At 39.6% G+C, this 19,734-nt stretch overlaps 1 protein-coding gene across 1 annotated transcript in view; it reads right to left on the bottom strand.

Annotated features, from left to right (window-relative positions):
• The window catches only part of CEP131 (centrosomal protein 131), a 53,771-nt gene extending 34,037 nt beyond the window's left edge, over window positions 1-19,734 (bottom strand). Inside the window, exons 1-6 of the mRNA XM_060252839.1 lie at window positions 19,598-19,734; window positions 12,623-12,823; window positions 8,790-8,884; window positions 5,510-5,627; window positions 1,731-1,843; window positions 479-592 (exon numbers count right to left, since the gene is read on the bottom strand). Of these exons, the coding sequence (XP_060108822.1) occupies window positions 479-592; window positions 1,731-1,843; window positions 5,510-5,627; window positions 8,790-8,884; window positions 12,623-12,802 (620 nt within the window). The 5' untranslated portion in view covers window positions 12,803-12,823; window positions 19,598-19,734. The remainder of the gene's footprint in view (window positions 1-478; window positions 593-1,730; window positions 1,844-5,509; window positions 5,628-8,789; window positions 8,885-12,622; window positions 12,824-19,597) is intronic.

Below are 19,734 nucleotides of genomic sequence, written 5' to 3'. Positions count from 1 at the left end.
TGGACAAGGGATGACAGCATACTGGAAAGAGAAAGAAAACTTGAACATTTAGCATATGGTAAAGGGAGCTTCCTTTTGCTTACATCTACCCCAGTTACAAGAGACAAATGAAAATTTACACCAGCAAGAACACAGTGCTGAAATTCCCACTATGACTTTTGACACTTGAAAGCAGCTGTATGTGTGCAGGGGATACATATTCCCCAGCACCACCTGGGACTGCTTTTTAAGATAAAGAGACACAGAATTCCAGTAGCACATGTATCCTGAAACTCAAGTGTTCTTTGTGGGACTTGTCATTCAAGACTTGTAAGTGGTTATTCAGGACACTGAAGGTGAATATTCATTCTTGCCACTTTCCCCACACCTAGATATGTCTTCTTTCTTCAAACCCTCTCTGATCCATATACTTGCTTGTACTGGAAATGCAGGAGAAGCTGCTACAATTAGGCCCTTCGAGCTGCTCTCAAGGACTTACTTCAGTGAAGTTGTAGCCTGGTTGGAGCTCTTGGGTGCGGGGGTCTTGTCTGCAGTGGAGTAGTTGTTATGCACCATGGTGGTGACACAGTTGCCCATGGCACCTTTGTTACTCCTCACAGAAGAAAAAGACAATGTTAGCTTACTTTTTTCCTAAACATACTTTCTCCAATATCCCATCCAAACAGAGAACCACTCAGAGACTTATCAACTAGGCCACCCCCTCATTCACAACTTAGGTAAAGCTTAGCTCTGGAGCAGATTACCTAACAGATTCTCCTGCCTCTCCTTCTTCTTACAATCATGATGACAAAGAGTTTGAAACAGGCTAGCTAAATCGTCTTGGAGTCTATATCTTCTTTCCACTTGTACTCCAACCATAGCAGGGGCAGTCCTTTGCGGCAGAAAACACTTTCCTCTGGTGCTACACACTTCTGCTTGTTCAGAGTCAATGTCTTTCAAGGAACTGGAAAGTGGCTAGCTAAAAGGAAAGTATTTTCCCCAGCAGAGGACCACCTTGGTAATGGAGAATGAAGAATATGAGTGGAAACAAGGTACAGGAGCCAAGCCTGTCTTTCCTGCCTTGCTGCTCCCCTGCTTCTTTCATCTACTCTTCTCTTCCACTTGCCATGTAGCAATATCCCACTTCCCACAGCAGGTAGGAAGAAAAAGTAGAAGGCATAGTAGCTGCATTCTCTCAGTGATATGGTACTTTTAAAGAGCCATGAACCACCTCTAAGCCTTAATAGCTGTAGTGTGGAACAAAAGAGCCATGGATAGGGGAACTGGGTGTGTTCAGCCTGCAGAAACACTTTTTGCAAGCATACAGAGGTCTGCTACATGCTGGATGAAAGTTGTGCTCTGTAATTTTCTAATTTCCTGAGTCAGGAAGGTATGTGCTGTGCACACTCACATATCTCTTGAACATTCAACTCAGATTCCTTTGCTGCTGTTCTCTCCAATATATGCAAGAGACAAAGTAAGGAATCCTTATGTGTGATACTGGGCAGTATCAGGGGAAATGCTGGGATACAACTCTGTTGCACAGAGGTAGTTCAATCTCCCCACAGAGAAAGTTAAGCTAAAGAAATCTGGATCAGCTCTACTATAGATGTCAATCTGCAGCTCTCATAAGAAGTCCTTTTCATAAAAATTACCGCATCTTCAGCTATTCTGGCAATAGCACTAGCAGAGCACCTATCAGTCAAACTTAAGACTTGGGGGGGGGGGGGGGGGGTTAATGTCTTTCTCACCTGTTATTGGCAGTGAAGTTGGCTGCAAGTGGCACACAAATTTCTTTTTTCCTCATGCCTGCAGGGGTCTCCCTGGTGCTGGATGGGACAGGAAAGGTTCTAGGCTGCTCATCCTGCACAATGTAACCAGAAATAAGCATGAGAGGAAACCAATGCCATTGAATACAATAACACACATCCAGATACTTTAATAAGCATCCTTATTTTAACACATGACCCATACCAACCCTACCATGATTTCCACCAAATGTATGGTAATGCAAACTGATCCCATATAATCTGCCAAAGCCTACTGGAGACAACACCTTTCAAAAGTGATTGCAATGTAGCAAGCGACACTGGAATTGCTTGGGTAGCACAAGACAAAAATAAGTGGCAGCACAGAAAACAATAGCAGCAAAATAAACAACTGTGCAACACAAACACATAAAAGTGTCACAAATTCTTTCTCTATTATCTCAAAATATTTTTGTACAAACTAACAACCAAATCACTGATACCATATAGTCAAATTCCAAAAGTGGACAGGACTCCAATAATTCAGTCTCTAAAGAGGCAAAAACAACTTCTCCATTTTTCTGTCCATCCTTATTAGTGCATCAATTGCTTAATGTTCATAAATACAAGATGGAGTCCTCCTCATGTAGATGTTGGTCCCAGGAATAGAATAATTCCTCCATATGATAAACCACATTTCACATACAAATTGCTTTCTCAATAATCTGAGATTTCCAAAGTTCTACAGGTAAAGTACAACAATCTGAAGATATTATAAACTCTGTTACTTTAAGGCAATAAAGAATGTTTGCAATAAATAATAAACACTTGATAATATCACCTGAGAATTACCTGAACATTCCAAAGACTACTAGTGGCAATTCCTACATCTATTCACAATGATGCATGCTCAAAACTGACCACAGTTACATAAAAAGAGACACATAGGTGTTGTACGTTTACTCAGTTTAAAGGTACCTGAGATCCATTTTGTCATAATGCATAAACATTTCTATATAACAAAAGCATAAACATTTCTATATAAAGCAGGACAGATCACAAGACTGGTTTAAAACCCAAAATTCAATTGTTTTTAAACAATGAATCCATTCCTTCTGAAGTAATACCTTTTGTAAATCCCCAGATTTATATTTGGAGCTCTCTAGCCTCTGGATAACAAAGAACCTCATGGAGTCAATACTATGGTAAGTTGCTCTAAAATGCTCCACCGTGGGAACACTGGGAGCCAAATGATGTAGACGGGAAATATGTTCAAGAACATGTGTTTCAATTGGTTTTACTGAACATCCAATATACATTTCAAAACAACTGCAAACCAGGGTATAAATTGTAAACTTGGAACTACAATTGCTGAAGGAAGTTAATCTGATCTTTACACCTTGCTCAGGGGGTCCACATATTTAGATATGGGCAAGACATATTTACAGGCTTTGCAAACCCCCCCCTCCCCAAAGGAAATGTCCTATGGGACATCTTGGCTTACTCTGAATAGAGGAGTCTGCTTTCATTAACATATCCTGCAAGTTTTGGGTTCTCCTAAAGCCCAGAAGTGGTGGTATGGAGCAGCTCAGAATGTCAGACACTATATTGGGGAGGGATGGTGGCTCAATGGTAGAGCATCTGCTTGGTAAACAGAAGGTCCCAGGTTCAATCCCCGGCATCTCCAACTAAAAAGAGTCCAGGCAAATAGGTGTGAAATACCTCAGCTTGAGACCCTGGGGAGCTGCTGCCAGCCTGAGAAGACAATACTGACTTTGAAGGACCAAAGGTCTGATTCAGTATAAGGCAGCTTCATATGTTCGTATGTTATGTTCATATTCCAATGCTGTAAAATTATTTTCTTAATAGTTAGTGCCTGTGAAGTGTATTGCAATGAACAAGCAATCCTATGGGGATCATTTCTACTTTAATACTTCAGACTTAGATCTGATGTGGTGGAAAATACTGCTCAGATGCAGCTTTAGGGGATTTTCCAGATGACAAAAGAGCAGATAATGCTGTATTAGCATTAGTTCTGATCCAAAGCAGTGGAGAATATCACACCCTGATAATACAAATGAGTTATAACTGTTCAACAGAAAGATGTACATTCCAATGCTGTACAGGAATGAACAGCAGTTGCCCATAACACTCACACAACCACATTTCTATTCACTATTGCAAAATTACTGCACCGTGCCGAGGGGAGAGGGGGGGAGAAGTGTGTTTTCCAGTGACAAATTACTACTATTTGAATACTGTGAGAGAGCAAATTTATTCATATCAGCTATTAACTGGGGGAAAAGGCTTTGGATCCTTTGAAAGCGAAAAGGAATGGGCCCATAATACAAATTTTCTCTGCTCATCATTCTCAATTTTGTTATGAGTCAGTCATCCTTCCTCTGAAATTATTACTCTAATCACAATTTTAAAAAATGTATTTCAAGCTTTCTGACATGTTCCAAGTCAGCATTCACAAGTCTAAGCAACCAAGGCTAGTAAATGCTATTGGATTATACTCAGAATTGGATGAAAACACTCAGATTGTTGAAACGGACTTGAAATTTCTGCAAAGGTAAACAGAAATGTAATTTATTGAACAATACAACATGCAGATTCACGTATGCACCAAGGTATCAGGTAAGTATGGCCCATAATTCCTGGACAAATAAGAAGCATGTGCAGCCAACCAACTAACCAGGGTCAAGGTGTCATGATGCATGACAGACACAAAACAAAAGGCACTGTGCAATGACACTATACAATCTGGGCAATGCTCTGCCTTTCACTAAAATCCCAAAGTTTACTTTTAGCACCCACTTTCTCAGGAAAAAAATGCTCACAACGGCTTAAAATGGCAAAAACCAGAACATGAAAAAATATAATGAAATTACTACGAACAAAATTATACGCAATAGTGAAGACATGAGGATAAAAGATGCTATAAAAACTGTTCCACACAAAAGAATTCAATGTAGGGTATAAAATTAGAACCACTAAGATAAAAATATTACAAAAACAACTAATCACAAGGCAATCAACAAAACTCTCTAAGCATTAAACAACATCACAAAGCAAGTAAACAAACAACTGAGCAAAAAAAAGAATTTCTTCTAGCACGCAAAACTTAGGCTAGATGCCTGGGAAACCACCATGGGGAGGGCATTCCACAACTTAGGGCCCACAACTAAAATGGCCTACTCTGGTTGCCACCCATATTACTTCAAAAGGTGAAGGCAAACAGATTAAGGCCAAATGCCAACCCTGCCAGAAATGCTGTATGAGTTACCCTTACAGTCAATTAGACTATTGGTCCATCTTCCTCATTATTGTTAACTGTGCTAACGGATCTCCAGATCTCTGGGCAGGCAAAGTCTTTTCTAATAACTTCTTCTGCCTGAGATCCTCTTAACTTTCAGGGATCAAGCTTGTGCTCTGATACTGGCTGTGATCCCCTTCTCCCAGTAGATAGTGATTCATACAGATAACAGTGTAAGAAAATGCATCTACAAAAAGTGAATCATTTTGTAATTCTTAAAAAAAAAAGTTTAACTTTTCAAGTTTTCACAAATGCTACTCCATCAATAAGCCAATTATGATTCAAGATGTAGGTAGTTCTCTATTCACTAGTAACAATGGAGCAAGAGCTGTATACTTATGGTATAAAATTGAGAAGACCCCAAATATATTCATGGAGTTGTCCTCCTTAGGAACACGGTGACTAAACGTTAGCACTGATCCTAACAGTTCCTTCTACTGTGCCCTTCTTGATATGCCCTTACCAGAATATTCCATGTGGTCTTCTTTTCTGGAGAAACTTTGCTCAAACTTGCTAATTTCTTTCTTCCACCTGAGCTGCTATCAAATAATGTCAGAAAGTCTCCATGCTGTTCTGCACTGCTAGGGAACAAAAAAGAATTCCTGAAAACACAATTTTATTGATAACATATGGTAACCATATCCATTAATACCTTCTTTTTATCCATCCCATATGCTATTTTCTAGTCCCCCCTCCCCCCATTACTTGACTCCCGCCGAAGTTATATACTTAAAATACTAACATTTAAGGGTACCTTTAAACCATAAGAACCTATATTCATATTCTACTTTTTTCTAGTACTTGAGCATTATTAAAAAATTGTCCAATATCCTTTTATATTCCATTCTTCTTCTACATAACATCTAAACTTTTTCCACTCCTTTTTATATACTTCCAAATCATAGTTTCTTAAGATTCTTCTTAGTTTGTCCATCTCACTCCATGTTATAACTTTTGCAATCCAATCCCATTTTTCTGGTATTTTTTCTTGCTTCCATAACGGCGCATACAACATCCTAGCCGCTGAAAGCAAGTACCAGATCAAAGTTCTATTTTCTTTTGGAAATTTTTCAGTTTGTAATTCCAATAAAAAAGTCTCTGCTACTTTCTTGAATTCATATCCCAAGATCCTTGAAATTTCTTGTTGAATCATCTGCCAATACTTTTTCGTTCTTTCACAAGTCCACCACATATAGTAAAAAGAACCTTCATGTCTTCTACATTTCCAACATCTGTCTGGCATCTTTTTATTCATCTTTGCCAATTTTTTAGGAGTCATATACCACCGATACATCATCTTAAAACAATTTTCTTTTATACTCTGACATGTTGATAATTTCATAGAGTTCTTCCAAAGATACTCCCATGTATCCATCTGTATTTCTTTATTTACATTGATTGCCCACTCAGTCATTTGAGATTTTACTACTTCATCTTCCATAGACCATTTTAAGAGTAACATATTTCTTTGAAAATAATTTTTCATTATCGCCAAGCAGAACTTTTTCCATTTCTGTTTGATCACGTCTTAGTCCTTCAGTTTTGATATCATTCTCCACCAGGCTTTTTATTTGTTGCATTTGAAACCAATCATATTTTTTATTCAACTCCTCAGCAGTTTTCAATTCTATTTTGCCACTTTGTATTTTTAGTAATTGATTGTATGACAACCCTCTCTCTTCACTGATTTCAGCTGTTATTTTTATTACTTCTGCTGGCACTATCCATAATGGCTTTCTCTCATCACCATATTTCTTGTACTTCATCCATGTATTTAACAAATTATTTCTGATATAATGGTGAGAAAAAAACCCATCCATCTTTTTCTTCCCATAGTATATATAAGCATGCCAGCCGAATTTATTTCCATGAGCTTCCAACATTAATTTTTTTTTATTCAGCGTCATCTAGTCTTTTATCCATACTAAGCAAACTGCATCATGATATAGTCTTAAATCTGGTAGCTGGAATCCTCCTCTCTCTTTAGCATCTGTTAAAATTTTCATTTTGATCCTTGGTTTCTTCCCAGCCCATACAAATTCTGAAATCTTCCTTTGCCATTTATTAAATTGTTTGCTATCTTTCACAATCGGAATGGTTTGAAACAAATACATTATTCTCGGCAGAATATTTATCTTAATTGCAGCTATTCTGCCCAGCAATGACAGATTAAGTTTATTCCATTTCACCATTTCTTCATCCATTTTATGCCATAGCTTTTCATAGTTATTTCTGAACAAATCAATATTCCTCATTGTTATCTCCAAGCCCAAATACTTTATTTTAGAAGTAACTTAACATCCCGTCAGTCTCTGCAATTCCTTTTGTTTATTTACTTGCATGTTTTTACATAAAAATTTCGATTTTTCTTTATTAACATAAAGTCCCGCCAGCTCTCCATATTCTTGTATCTTGGCTAACAGCAAAGGTATTACTTGTATAGGATTTTCAGCTATAAACATTATATCATCAGCAAACGCTCTATATTTATAAGTAAATCCTCTAATTTTCAGCCCTTCAATTTTTTTATCATCTAATACTTGCATCAGCAAAATTTCAAGAGTCATTATAAACAGCAATGGTGAAAGCGGACAACCTTGTCTTGTACCTTTACTGATCATCATATCCTCTGTGAGGTCTGCATTTATACACAACTTTGCTCGCTGTTCCATATATATTGCTTTTATCATTCTTATGAAGTGTTCTCCAAGTTCTATCTTTTCCATTACTGCAAACATAAAGTCCCAGGTCAAATTACCAAAGGCTTTCTCTGCATCCGCAAAAAATAATGCGACTTCCTTTTCTGGATGTTTTTCATAGTATTCTACAATATTTACAACTGTTCTTATATTGTCTCTTATTTGCCTTTTAGGGAGAAATCCTGCTTGATCTTCCTTTATGAAGTTAATCAAATATTGTTTAAGTCGTTCTGCCAAGATTCTTGTGTATATCTTATAATCATCATTTAATAATGAAATTGGTCTGTAGTTCTGTACATTCGTAACATCGCTATCTTCCTTGGGGATCAACGAAATTACAGCTTCTTTCCAAGTGTTTGGTATTTTTCATTTTATTCTTATTATATTCATCAATTTTTGCAGTTTTGGTACTAATTCTTCTTTAAAAGTTTTGAAAAATTTAGCCATATATCCATCTGGTGCCTTTCCCATTTTCATTGCATTAATTGCTGCTTCAATTTCAATTTTTTCAATTGGATCATTCAAAATTTTCCTCATATATTCAGTTAAGGATGCTATTTTAATATTTTGCAAATACGCTTCAATCTTTTCTTTTTTTATCTTCACACCCTTAAATAAATTAGCATAATACTTAAAAAATTGTCTTTCTATTCCTTCTTGATCTACTATCTCTCTTCCATCAGCCACAATTTTATTAATAATTTTACTTTCTCTCTTTTTCTTCAGTTGCCAGGCTAAATACTTTCCAGGTTTATTCGCACCCTAAAAAGATTTCTGAGGAACAAAAAAGAATTAACCAGAATTTATAGAAGACTACATTTCTTGGACTGTTTCCAGGAAGCATCTGTTCAACTACAGTGCAAGACAGTAGAACCCATTCATCCCACATACTATATGTAGGTTCCTAGAGCATGGAGGAAGGCTTCAAAGGATATTCTGAATAAGGGCTCTCAAAGAGTAGCATGAATCAAATAGGCTCTATAAAGTTCTATGCATTAATGCAAGTTGTCTGGCTTTTCAGTAAAGAATTTATTTAAGACTCACTTGAAGGTACCATTCACTTGCTGATTGACCTGAGTTGTGCTGTTGGATCTTCGTAAATTGTTCATAGCTCTGGAGGTGCCAAACCCTGCATCTTCCTAGTAGGCAGAGAAGAGAACATGCCAACAACAGTTCAGAACACAGGACTGGTTATCAACTGGATGGTTTTGGGACAAATTTTCATCTAGACATGAAGAGCATCCCTAAGATAATGATGTTATCAACACCTACAATGCCAGGGTGGCAAATACTTCTGCAGGCAAGTTAAAGGGTGTGCTTGCTGGTGTTCCTTAGCTACTGATCACATTTTTTAAAAAAAGACAGGATGAGGGAACACTTTTATATAAATCAAAATAGGAATATACAAAATAGGAACACTATATTTACCATGAAGGTTCCTTCTACACTGATGAAGGAGGACATCTTAGCATGAGTGAATTCCACCAATCAATCAAGAAGACAGATTTCAAACTGCCTGTCTCCAGTGGTGGGAGCACCCTGCTTTTGGGGTAGCAATAACTGCAGAATCACCACCCAGATCTCTTCATCTGTCATTGTTTGACTTTTGCATTCAATGCTGGCAGCCTTCGCAGATAGGTATTCATATCAGTTGTCCAGGCTAAATATGTCAGCCATTCCCACCCAAGATAGGAGCAACTACTTTTATACATCCCGTCAAGACTGAGAGAATCCCTGATATCCCTTTTACTAGCTGCTGCTAAAATGGTGTTAGCCCAATTTTGGAAATCTCCCAATATTCCTCCAGTTAAAACCTGGTATGCTAAAATCTGGGAGGTCTATGCTATGGACAAGATAGCAGATAGTTTATGCAATATAAACAATTCAGAAAGTAATGAATCTCTGATGTACAAGTGGCTTCCATTTCTTAAATTTTCTTTTGGTCCTGTAGATCAGATGCGTACATGTATACCTGGTAGATATTATGACATTATTAATTTGATGTAATTAATATATGGACAGAGTACTTATTTTTTAATTCAGCTGCCAATTATGTATGTGTGAGTGAATGTATGTATGTTTTGTTTTGTTTGTATTTTGTATATATATTTATATTTTGTTTTCTGTTGGTATGCTATACTTATACACAAAGAATGATTGCAGATACAGTCATTGATTGCTTTATTTGTATGTTTATTAAATTCAATAAAAAAGTTTTTGGACAAAAAAAAAAAAAGACTGAGAAAGGAACATTAGGCTTACTGCGAAAGTCCCTTCTATTCTGAGGAAAAGAAGGCATATTATCCCACTCTGAATTAAAGGGGGAAAACAATCTAAGCTGATGATACTCTCCTTATGTTGTTAATTTGTTTTGTCTTTTTGATTATCTGCTGTCATCACAGTTGCACAGTAATCCCTTGGCATGTGTGCCTCTCCATAGTTTTGAACATGTATGAAGCTGCCTTCTACTGAATCAGACCTTTGCTACATCAAGGTCAGTATTGTCTAATCAGACTTGCGGAGGCTCTCCAGGGTCTCAGACAGGTCTTTCACAACATCTCCTGCCTGGTCCTTTTAACTGGAGATGCCGGGGATTGAACCTGGGACCTTCTGCATGTCGAGCAAAGGCTGATCCACAGCCCTTTCCCGCAGCCCTTTCTCTCTGAGTTTTAAGAGGTTATTATACAGCTTGGGGAACACCTGAACTGAGGAGTATGGTGACCCCCACCACTGGAAACAAGAACTTTGAAAATTAAAACCTGCCTCCTTGACTGACTGGTGGGAATCACACATGCTAAGATGCCCTCCCTCTCAGAGTGGGAATGTATATATTAAATAAAATATGCATTCTCTCCTCATGTTTACCCAGTTCTTTAAATGAGTACTGATGAGTTAAACTGGTTCTTTTCATAATGAATCACAATCGTCTATACATTTCAAAGTAACTTGAAATACACAATTAGGTTAGATCATCTTCTTCTAAAACTGAATATGATATTAATATTTCATTCTGATCTATTTGACCTGTAGGGTTGGGAAGAAAGTAGAGAGAATTGTAAAACTCCAATTCTCAGTTCTTCTGGAGGAGAGAATGTAGCACAAAGTACTAGGCTATACTCTCAGATATCCTAAAATTGGTACCTTCTTCATTTCTTCCCAAGAAGCAATTATTTCCTTCATGAATTTCCTGTGTGTTAACTGAGGAGTTCCATAATATCCTATTGTTTCCTTATGGCAGGCCAAAGTATTATAAGATGCTGTAGCAGCTTTCTGTTCTAACAGTGGAAATGGAATGACTAGATCACTGTATTTGTCTATGCCCAGACAATAAAGATATCATCAATGTATTGGGGGTATAAGAGAGGTGTGAGTGGGTAGGAGTTTAGGAAGCACAGCTCCAAGTCGGCCGTGAAGATGCTAGCATTCTGTGGGGTCATATGGGTTGCCCATGGCTGTACCATTGGTCTGAAGGAACAATTTGTCACCAAATCTGAAGTGGTTATGGGTGAGAACAAAATGACAGACTTTGGTGGCAAAGTTAGTTGTGGTGTTGTCAGAAATCATGTTTCTTATGGCTCGTAATCCATCTTTGTGAGGGATGTTAGTGTACAAAGATTCCACAACCACATAATCATGTTATTTCTGCATCTGGACTCTAATTGGCCCTTCCTGGCAACATCCTCCTCATCCTTTACCTATATTTAATGGTTGGTGACTTCTGTTTCAATGTATCTGAAGAAGTGTTTGTGCACACAAAAGCTTATACCCAGAATAAAACTTAGTTGGTCTTAAAGGTGCCACTGAACTCAAACTTTGTTCTATTGCTTCAGATGAACATGACTACCCACCTGTCCTGCCAGCGCCCACTTGGGACTCTGCCCACTGCTCCCCAGAGGCCCCAACCCTGGGAACAGCCAGCCCCACAACCTGCACACCCACCTGGGAAGGGAGCTGTCTGGGAGGCAGCTCAGGGCCCCACGCTGAGCAGAAGCCACCGGTCAGGGAGGAAGCTGGGCCCTGTGAAGCTGGCAGGACTGAACCCACCCTGAAGAGCCCGCCCGTCAGGCCCCGGGAGCACACAAAATAATGCCTAGCCCCAAAAAGGCCTGGAGGAGCTGAGAGGGCTGCACTGAGCCCAGGGAACCCAGCAGGGCTTGTGGCCAGCACTGCCACTCTGAGGCGGTGAGGGAAGGAACCTCCTGACCTGCGGCTCCTGAGAACAAGTCCAGCCCACATGGCTGCCAAGAGCCAATGCTGGACTTCCTAGCCTAAAAGGGGGGAAGGGGCCTAGCAGACTGACCAATGAGGAAGCAAGGCATGGAATAAAAGGGGGAGGCGGCCAAAGCAAGGGGGCCAATGAAGAGAGTTGGTGAAGCAGCATGCTGGCAAGTGGCTGAGGACCTGAGAGAGAGGGAGCCAAGGTGAGAGGCCAGTCTGGAAGCAGCTGACAGGGTGACATCAACCCGTCCTTCCCACCCAGTCTGAGACCCCCTGGCCGCCACCCAGACAAGAGACAGTTGAGAAAGGGCAATACTGCCCAAGGGGCAGGGGAGGAGGCGGGGTGTCACACCACCTGAATCTATGCTTGTAATTTAGTGAGATAATGTCTACATTACCACAATAAACAAATCCACGAAAACCTTCTTATGGAGGGCTGCAGTAGTTTTGCAGATTTTTCAAGTTAAAAATTGTTGCATTACAAAATGATCATTTTTCTTAGGCTACTCCCATGCTGGACTCTATTCAAAAAAGTGATAGAATACATTCAACAAGAACACCAAGCTAAAAGCTATTCTTAAATAAAAAATATTTACAATTAAGAAAAAGAAACCACATAAATTACACAGGAAAGCAAGCCTTCCACCCATAATACTCACTAGGATATTCCTCTTTGGCTTGTTTTCTGTGATGACGGAAATGGAGCGAGCGATGTGCTTGCCTGGAGAGGCACTGCTTGGACGTTGCAGCACTTGCATAGGTAGACCAGTAAGGCTAAGATCGACACCACTGGAACTTGAACACTGGAAGGAGGAACTGCTGCCACGGCCACTCTTCATGATGAGCTCAAAGACGGGAAGCTGTAGAAATACAGGTAATGGAGAGACTGTGAACAATACCATAACTGATTCTAGTGTACTGTATATTCCCAAATGCATAACACTGTAGAAACCCCAGCATATTTCTGGGGCTACACTAGATTCATAGGGATTCTAACTTCCTTGAAATCTAGTCTTTGTGGTTGAAAAAAATCAAACATAAAAAGAATGAAGGAAGACAATGACTGATAATATCTCTAAGAACATAAGGCCCAATAAGGGTTTTTTTTTTTAGGGAGCAGGGCATGGCAATCTTTTCATTTTTCATCCTGTAACTAATTCTTCACCTGGCCCCTGTGTGAACTAGTAGATGTGGAGAATGGGGCCAGGTACAGAGAAGACTAATTGTTCTATAAACCTGTAGGGCCAGCCCAGGTTAGCAGAAAAATATAAAAACAAACACTTGCACAGACAATGTACACTTTGCTTGAGAGCAGGAAAGGAAGAAGAATTTTTTTTATTTGCAGTATGCAATCGTAAAGTATCAGGATAAATTAGATATGCCTATGTATCTCAAAGATAAGAGAGAATACTGAAAACTGACTCTCCTACCAAGACACAAGGAGCTTAATATTTGACACTTCTGAAGAAGATGATGACTTGGAAGCTAAAGCTGGACACATTTCATTTAAAAATAAGGAGGTTTTATTTTCATTGTAAGAAAGCTTGCACCTTGTTTTCTGAAGAACTTGAGGTGAAGTGCCCTAGAAGCTGCTACATAAAAACCAAAATGTCTTTTAAAAGAAATGACCCCATGATAAACTTATTCTTGTTAGATGGAATGAAGCCAGAAGACCTTGGTGAAAGATTTCACTGTCAGAAAAAGCTGCAATATGAATATGACTCAATGTTCAACATCCTAGATTAATTTAATCAAAGAGGTGCAACTCCACAGATCACAATGTCTTCAACTTCCCACACTGCCTCAGCTTGTCTAAACTCACAGCATCATTTTTATAAAATCTCTCAAACATTCAGATTGTGCACATATGACTCTTGAAGGGCATATGACAAATATTCAAAGCTTGTTTACCAAGCAGAAGTATTAAGTGCAAGCTATCTGCTATCCACATAGTTTACTTCCTTAGGTGGGCTCCAGAAAATGCTTCTCACATTTCTTGCTATTATGATAAAGAATGTTCCAGGGAACAGGGGAAACGACTGTGAGGAATATCTATCTTTGGTTTCCACTGATGTCACAGGCATGTATGCTTGTGACACAAAGCCATATTCCACACAATAAGCTCAAATACAGTAGGTACATTTGTGGGAGAAAAATGCCATTTGCAAGTGATTTGCTTTAGTTATACAAGTGCTTTGAAACTGCAGTTCTTTCAGAACAGAAGCATCTGGTAGATGAATGTCATCTGGATTATGTGCAAAGATTTAGTAACAGCTGTTGTTACCGTATATGATATAGGGAAACACATGTCTGTGTGAATGTGCCCCACTTTTCAACTTTCGCAGTACGATAACCTGAACAAAACAAAGCTACCTTCTTTCTGCCTGTTCTCACTGCTGTGCCAAAGGAGCTGTGTCTTACATTCTGCCTCTTTCTTTAAAAAATGCATCCAGTCTTGGCTGTGCTGTATGCAAATAACAAAGGCATCTACTAACAAAGTTCCAAAACTCCTTTAGAAATTTGGAAGGAATACTTAGAATCTAGGCATGACAAAGTCAGAGACAGTTTACTGAGGGAAATAATTAGCAAACTCAAGCAGTCATGATAATACTGATCATAGAGCAAAATACCCCAAATTAAAATGAACATGTTAAGACACAAATTTTCTACAAGGCCACAAATACACTCTGTAATGTGTTTCATTCACAAAGGATGAAGTGGGAGGCAAAAGAGGGAAGATAACACCCAAACTACCCAAACCCTGCTGATTCCAAACAGAAGTCGGAGCCAAAGTGAGCGCTAGGCAATCAGGCAGCAAACAATTTAAAAGGTATATCCAAACAGGGGGAAGCAGTGAGAAGACACATAATGGGCTGTCCATACAGAGTACCATGTTGCTTTCAAGAAAGAGGTAGTCATGGGCAGATCAAGAACCTTTGCCATGATTCCAGCTCTATCTGGGGACAGAAGTGGGCTCCTATTGTAGGGCCAGAGGTTTGAGTTTAAAACAAAAGATTCTTTACAGCAACCTTTTTGGCTCCAGAGACTGGTTTTGTGGAAGACAATTTTTCCATGGACCGGGTGGGGAGGGCATGGTTTCGGGATGATACAATTGTGCACTTTATTTTGGTGTGGTGGTTAAGTGTATAGACTCTCTTATCTGGGAGAACTGGGTTTGATTTCTCACTCCTCCACTTGCAACTGCTGGAATGGCCTTGGGTCAGCCACAGTTCTTGTAGAGTTATCCTTGAAAGGGCAGCTTCTGGGGAAAGGTCTCTCAGCTCCATCCACCTCACAGGGTGTCTGTTGTGGGGCAGGAAGATAAAGGAGATTGTGAGCCACCCTGAGATTCGGGGTGGAGGGCAGGATATAAAACCAATGTCGCCATCTTTTTCTTATTATTACTACATTGTAATATATAATGAAATAATAATATAACTCATGGCCCAGTTGCTAACAGGCCACAGCCTGGTACCAGTCCATGGCCCGGGGGTTGGGGACCCCTGCTTGACAGGCTTGCAGGACAGGTAAGAAGTCACGAGAGTCAAAAGATGGCTGAAAGGGGCAGCTTTGGGTCCTGGAAATATTTCCCAAATAAGAAAATAGCAGAAGGCTGGAAGTGGGTGGGGTGTGCATGCTGAAGGTAATCTTGGTTACATCATTGAGTTGAGGTTTAGGCAGAGAAGTCCAACAATTCTAAATACATCTGTGTAGAAAATGCTGAGGTGGATTTGGGTGTTGTTGAGTGCTAGGAATTCAGATCATTTGTGCTAAACATATTTTGGTTAATTCGATGGAAGTCTTGCTTAACAACTGGAGGGCTAGGTACAGGACAATATTTGGTTTTCCACAGGATCTGGTACTGTTAAGTGAACAGAAGACTGAGGGTTGGTCCCACACCTTCTGCTAGTTTGTGGGTGTTCAACTGTTAATGACCAGAAACCTGATGACTAGCAGAAATAAGCTGGTCCCACATCCTCATGATGGAGGCAGAAAGAGAAAAGCCAACAAAAATGGAGGTTAGATGGTAATAAACTACACTTCTTGTGAAACCTCCCCCCCCCCCCCCACCGCACATCTAATACAAAGACAATGCATGGACATTTTTTGCCTGACATTTTCTATTTTAAACTAAAAAAGGAACAGAGGCTGTTACTAGGAGAGCAATGAAAAAGAGCTATTTAACACCTTTTGTTCACACAAAAATCCTCCATACTCAGACAAAAAATATGTCTATTTCTGTCCAGGAAGAAAAGCATAACCATTCTGAACAGACAGTTAAATAACCCTTTCCTTGACAATCTTTCATTGAAATGGAAAGCTCACTAGAGTTGCAGTTTAGTTAGTACAGACTGTTAATACAGACTGTGAGACTGTTCACACATCCTCTAATTGGTCTCAATCCTTTCATCTTCTCATACTGAACACGTTTTACAGCAATATTCCCTTTATGGTTCAACATCTAGCAGGATAGCACAGATCAGAATGTAATGGATCACGCTGCCCCCTCCTCCTACTTTTTCCATTTGATAACTACAGAGTGCCAGAAAATTCCACATGACAAAAGGACATAGAGCATTTAGACTTCTGCAAAAGCATATGATGCAAAGCTAAACACTGTGCACTCTTCCAGTTCAGCTACAATGCCATCCTACTCTTCCAACATTCTCCAAGCAGGTTATGCTGTTCTGGGGTGATGAGTTGATTCTCTGAAGACAATATATATCCAGTTCCAATAGATTATCCTTGCTTAGTTTCTTGGATCACAACCCTAATATATCCACTCCCTTACAAATGATGGTAAATAAATTGACAGGAAAAATAAACAAGCAACTCTCTGTGGAAACAACAAATGGTCACCTCAGTTCTATGAGTGAGGCCAGCAACTAAGCAGCACATAGCTGGCTTATCAGATAAACATATCCATTGGTATTAAACACCTATAGACACTTCCCCAGATAAAACAGAATGAAAATTAAACTACAGACTGGGCTTGCTAAATTTTAGGGTCAAATGCAAAACATGAAAGTGAAAAATAGGGTTGCCAATCCCCAGGTGGGGGCAGGGGATCCTCCGGTTTGGAGGCCCTCTCCCGCTTCAGGGTCGTCAGAAAGCGGGGGGGAGGGGAGGGAAATGTCTTCTGGGAACTCTATTATTCCCTAGGGAGGTTTATTCCCATAGAAAATCATGGAGAATTGATCCGTGGGTATCTGGGGCTCTGAGGGGGCTGTTTTTTGGGGGTAAAGGCACTGAATTTTCAGTATAGCATCTAGTGCCTCTCCCCAAAATACCCCCCCAAGTTTCAAAAAGATTGGACCAGAGGTCCAATTCTATGAGCCCCAAAAGAAGGTGCCCCTATCCTTCATTATTTCCTATGGAAAGAAGGAATTGAAAAGGTGTGCCGTCCCTTTAAATGTGATGGCCACAACTCCCTTTGGAGTTCAATTATGCTTGTCACAGCCTTGATCTTGGCTCCACCCCAATTTCTCCTGGCTCCACCCCCAAAGTCTCCTGGCTCCACCCTCAAAGTCCCCAGATATTTCTTGAATTGGACTTGGCAACCCTAGTGAAAAACCACCCATCTATTTTTTCCTCAGAAATGAAACACAAATAATACCATCCTTGTTTTTACTTATTGAACATATATTGGTGTTGTTATAATTCAAATCAGCATTGCCTAAGCATCTGTGGGATACACTTACCAGGGCCCAGCATTCCAGTTACCATGGTATGGTTTATTTGTGCCATTCCAAAAATAAAATACATTTTTCATGAGTCATGAGACTGTAAGTGTGGGTGGCATGAGATTATGCAATGGAACCATCTTACAACATTCTACCAGGCCCAGAGAAATTATGCATTGCCCTGATTCCTATCTTGTTGGTACCTTAACTTCTGAGTTTCTGGGGTTTCTGCCATGAGCCATAGCATCTCCTAGAAAGAAGACTTCTTCTTGACATATAAGCTTTCCATACAAAATGAGAAACTGATGTGAAGGTATTTCAAACACATTATATCATCCCCATGGGCACGGTGAACTGATACATGGCCACGGAAACCCTGACCTAGCACACGTCAGTCAGCTCTGAAGATTTAAAAAAAGTACTAGCAAAATGAGCTTTTCCTTAAATTTCTCAGCATATTCAGTTTAAAAATTTGCAGGCACTTTGTTAATTTGTTCATTGCACACAATTTGCATAACTGCAAATTCTTTTTCTATTCGGTATTGATTTCTATCGCTGACCCTCTTCACCTTAGGTAAGAGCACCATTATGGGGATCTCTGGCCTGTTACTGGAGTACAATAATGACTACTAATTGAGTTTCAAAGGTCTTTCTCTCAAAGCAGAATTTGATTTCAGGCACCACACTGACCTTGTAGTGAGCACTGTGATCATGTTTCAGTGATTTCACACTTTTATTCAACATGTTTATACATATACCTTACTAATCTAGGAGTAAAAACATTGTGATAAACCAGTGAACACATTTTATGCTTGCTGAAATTGAAACAAAGTGGTGAAAACACATATAGGGCTTGGGAAGAAGACAAACTCAGTGCCCTTATTGCCTATGTAGATGATTCTAAAACAACAACAAATAAGGTTTTTTTGCTTCGGCTTTGCATACATGAACTTATGAAGCAGATTTATACAATAAGACCATTATACTGACAATTATAAGACGTTATTCTGAATAAGACCTCCTATGAGGAATGGCTGAAGGAGATAGGTATGTTTAGCTTGGAGCAGAGATGACTGAGAGGTGATATGATAACAAGCTTTAAGGGCTGTCATATAGAGGATAGTGACAAGTTGTCCCAGAAGGCCAAACAAAAACCAACAGGTTGAAATTAAATCAAAACAGTTTTCAGTTAAACATTAGGAAGAACTTCCTGACAGAAGTTCCTCAGTGGAACAGGCTTCCTTGGGAGGTGGTGGGCTCTGGAGGTTTTTAAACAATGGCTAGATGACCATCTGACAGCAATGCTGATTCTGTGACCTTAGGCAGATCATGAGAGGGAGGGCAGGAAGGGTTGCATCAGTGCTTAGTTCTTGTGATCCTTTCTTACAAGTCCAGGAAAATGCTGATGATTGCCACTTTGGGGTCAGGCAACAATTTTTCTCCAGGCCAGTTTAGCCAGGAATCCTGTGCAGGTAACCCTGGAGGTCCCTTCCAACTCTGATCCTATGGCCAAAGTCAGTACAGTCAACTCTGACTGGCAACAACTCCCCACAGTCTCAGGCTGAAGTTTTTTGTATCATTTATGACATACTGGAGATGCTGGGGATTGAACTAGCACCTTCTACATGCCAAGCAGGTGATAAACCACTGAGCCATGGCCCTTGCCCAGCACACACAATCAATACGTATGATGAGAACAGCTGCCCTTTACGAGCATTCACATATTTCCAAAATAGGGAATATTAAAAGTGAGTAATGTTTTTAACAATAGGAGTCATTATGAACCATACGCTCTTAGTGTATGTGTATCTCAAGATCTACAAAATGATATCATGCATTACCCTAAACATGGGAGTATAATATACAATATCAAAATAGACGCTATAGCAAGTCAATGGCAAGCCATTTCATAGAAGATACCAAGCAGGTAAAAATGAGAGCAACTCTTACCTTTTTCAGATTCCTGCAGCACTACAAATGTGCAGAGATGACCAGAGTTGCTTATTTCAGCAAAATTCTCTGTCTTGGAAAAGAAACAGCATTTAAAGTGTCTCCCGATTTCAAGGCAGCCAAAGCTTGCCTAGCCT

The sequence above is a fragment of the Heteronotia binoei genome, chromosome 13 (genome assembly GCF_032191835.1).
Source record: "Heteronotia binoei isolate CCM8104 ecotype False Entrance Well chromosome 13, APGP_CSIRO_Hbin_v1, whole genome shotgun sequence".
Lineage (NCBI taxonomy): Eukaryota > Metazoa > Chordata > Lepidosauria > Squamata > Gekkonidae > Heteronotia > Heteronotia binoei.
Note: the sequence above shows the minus strand (reverse complement) of the source record. Positions and strands in the feature narration are given on the sequence as shown.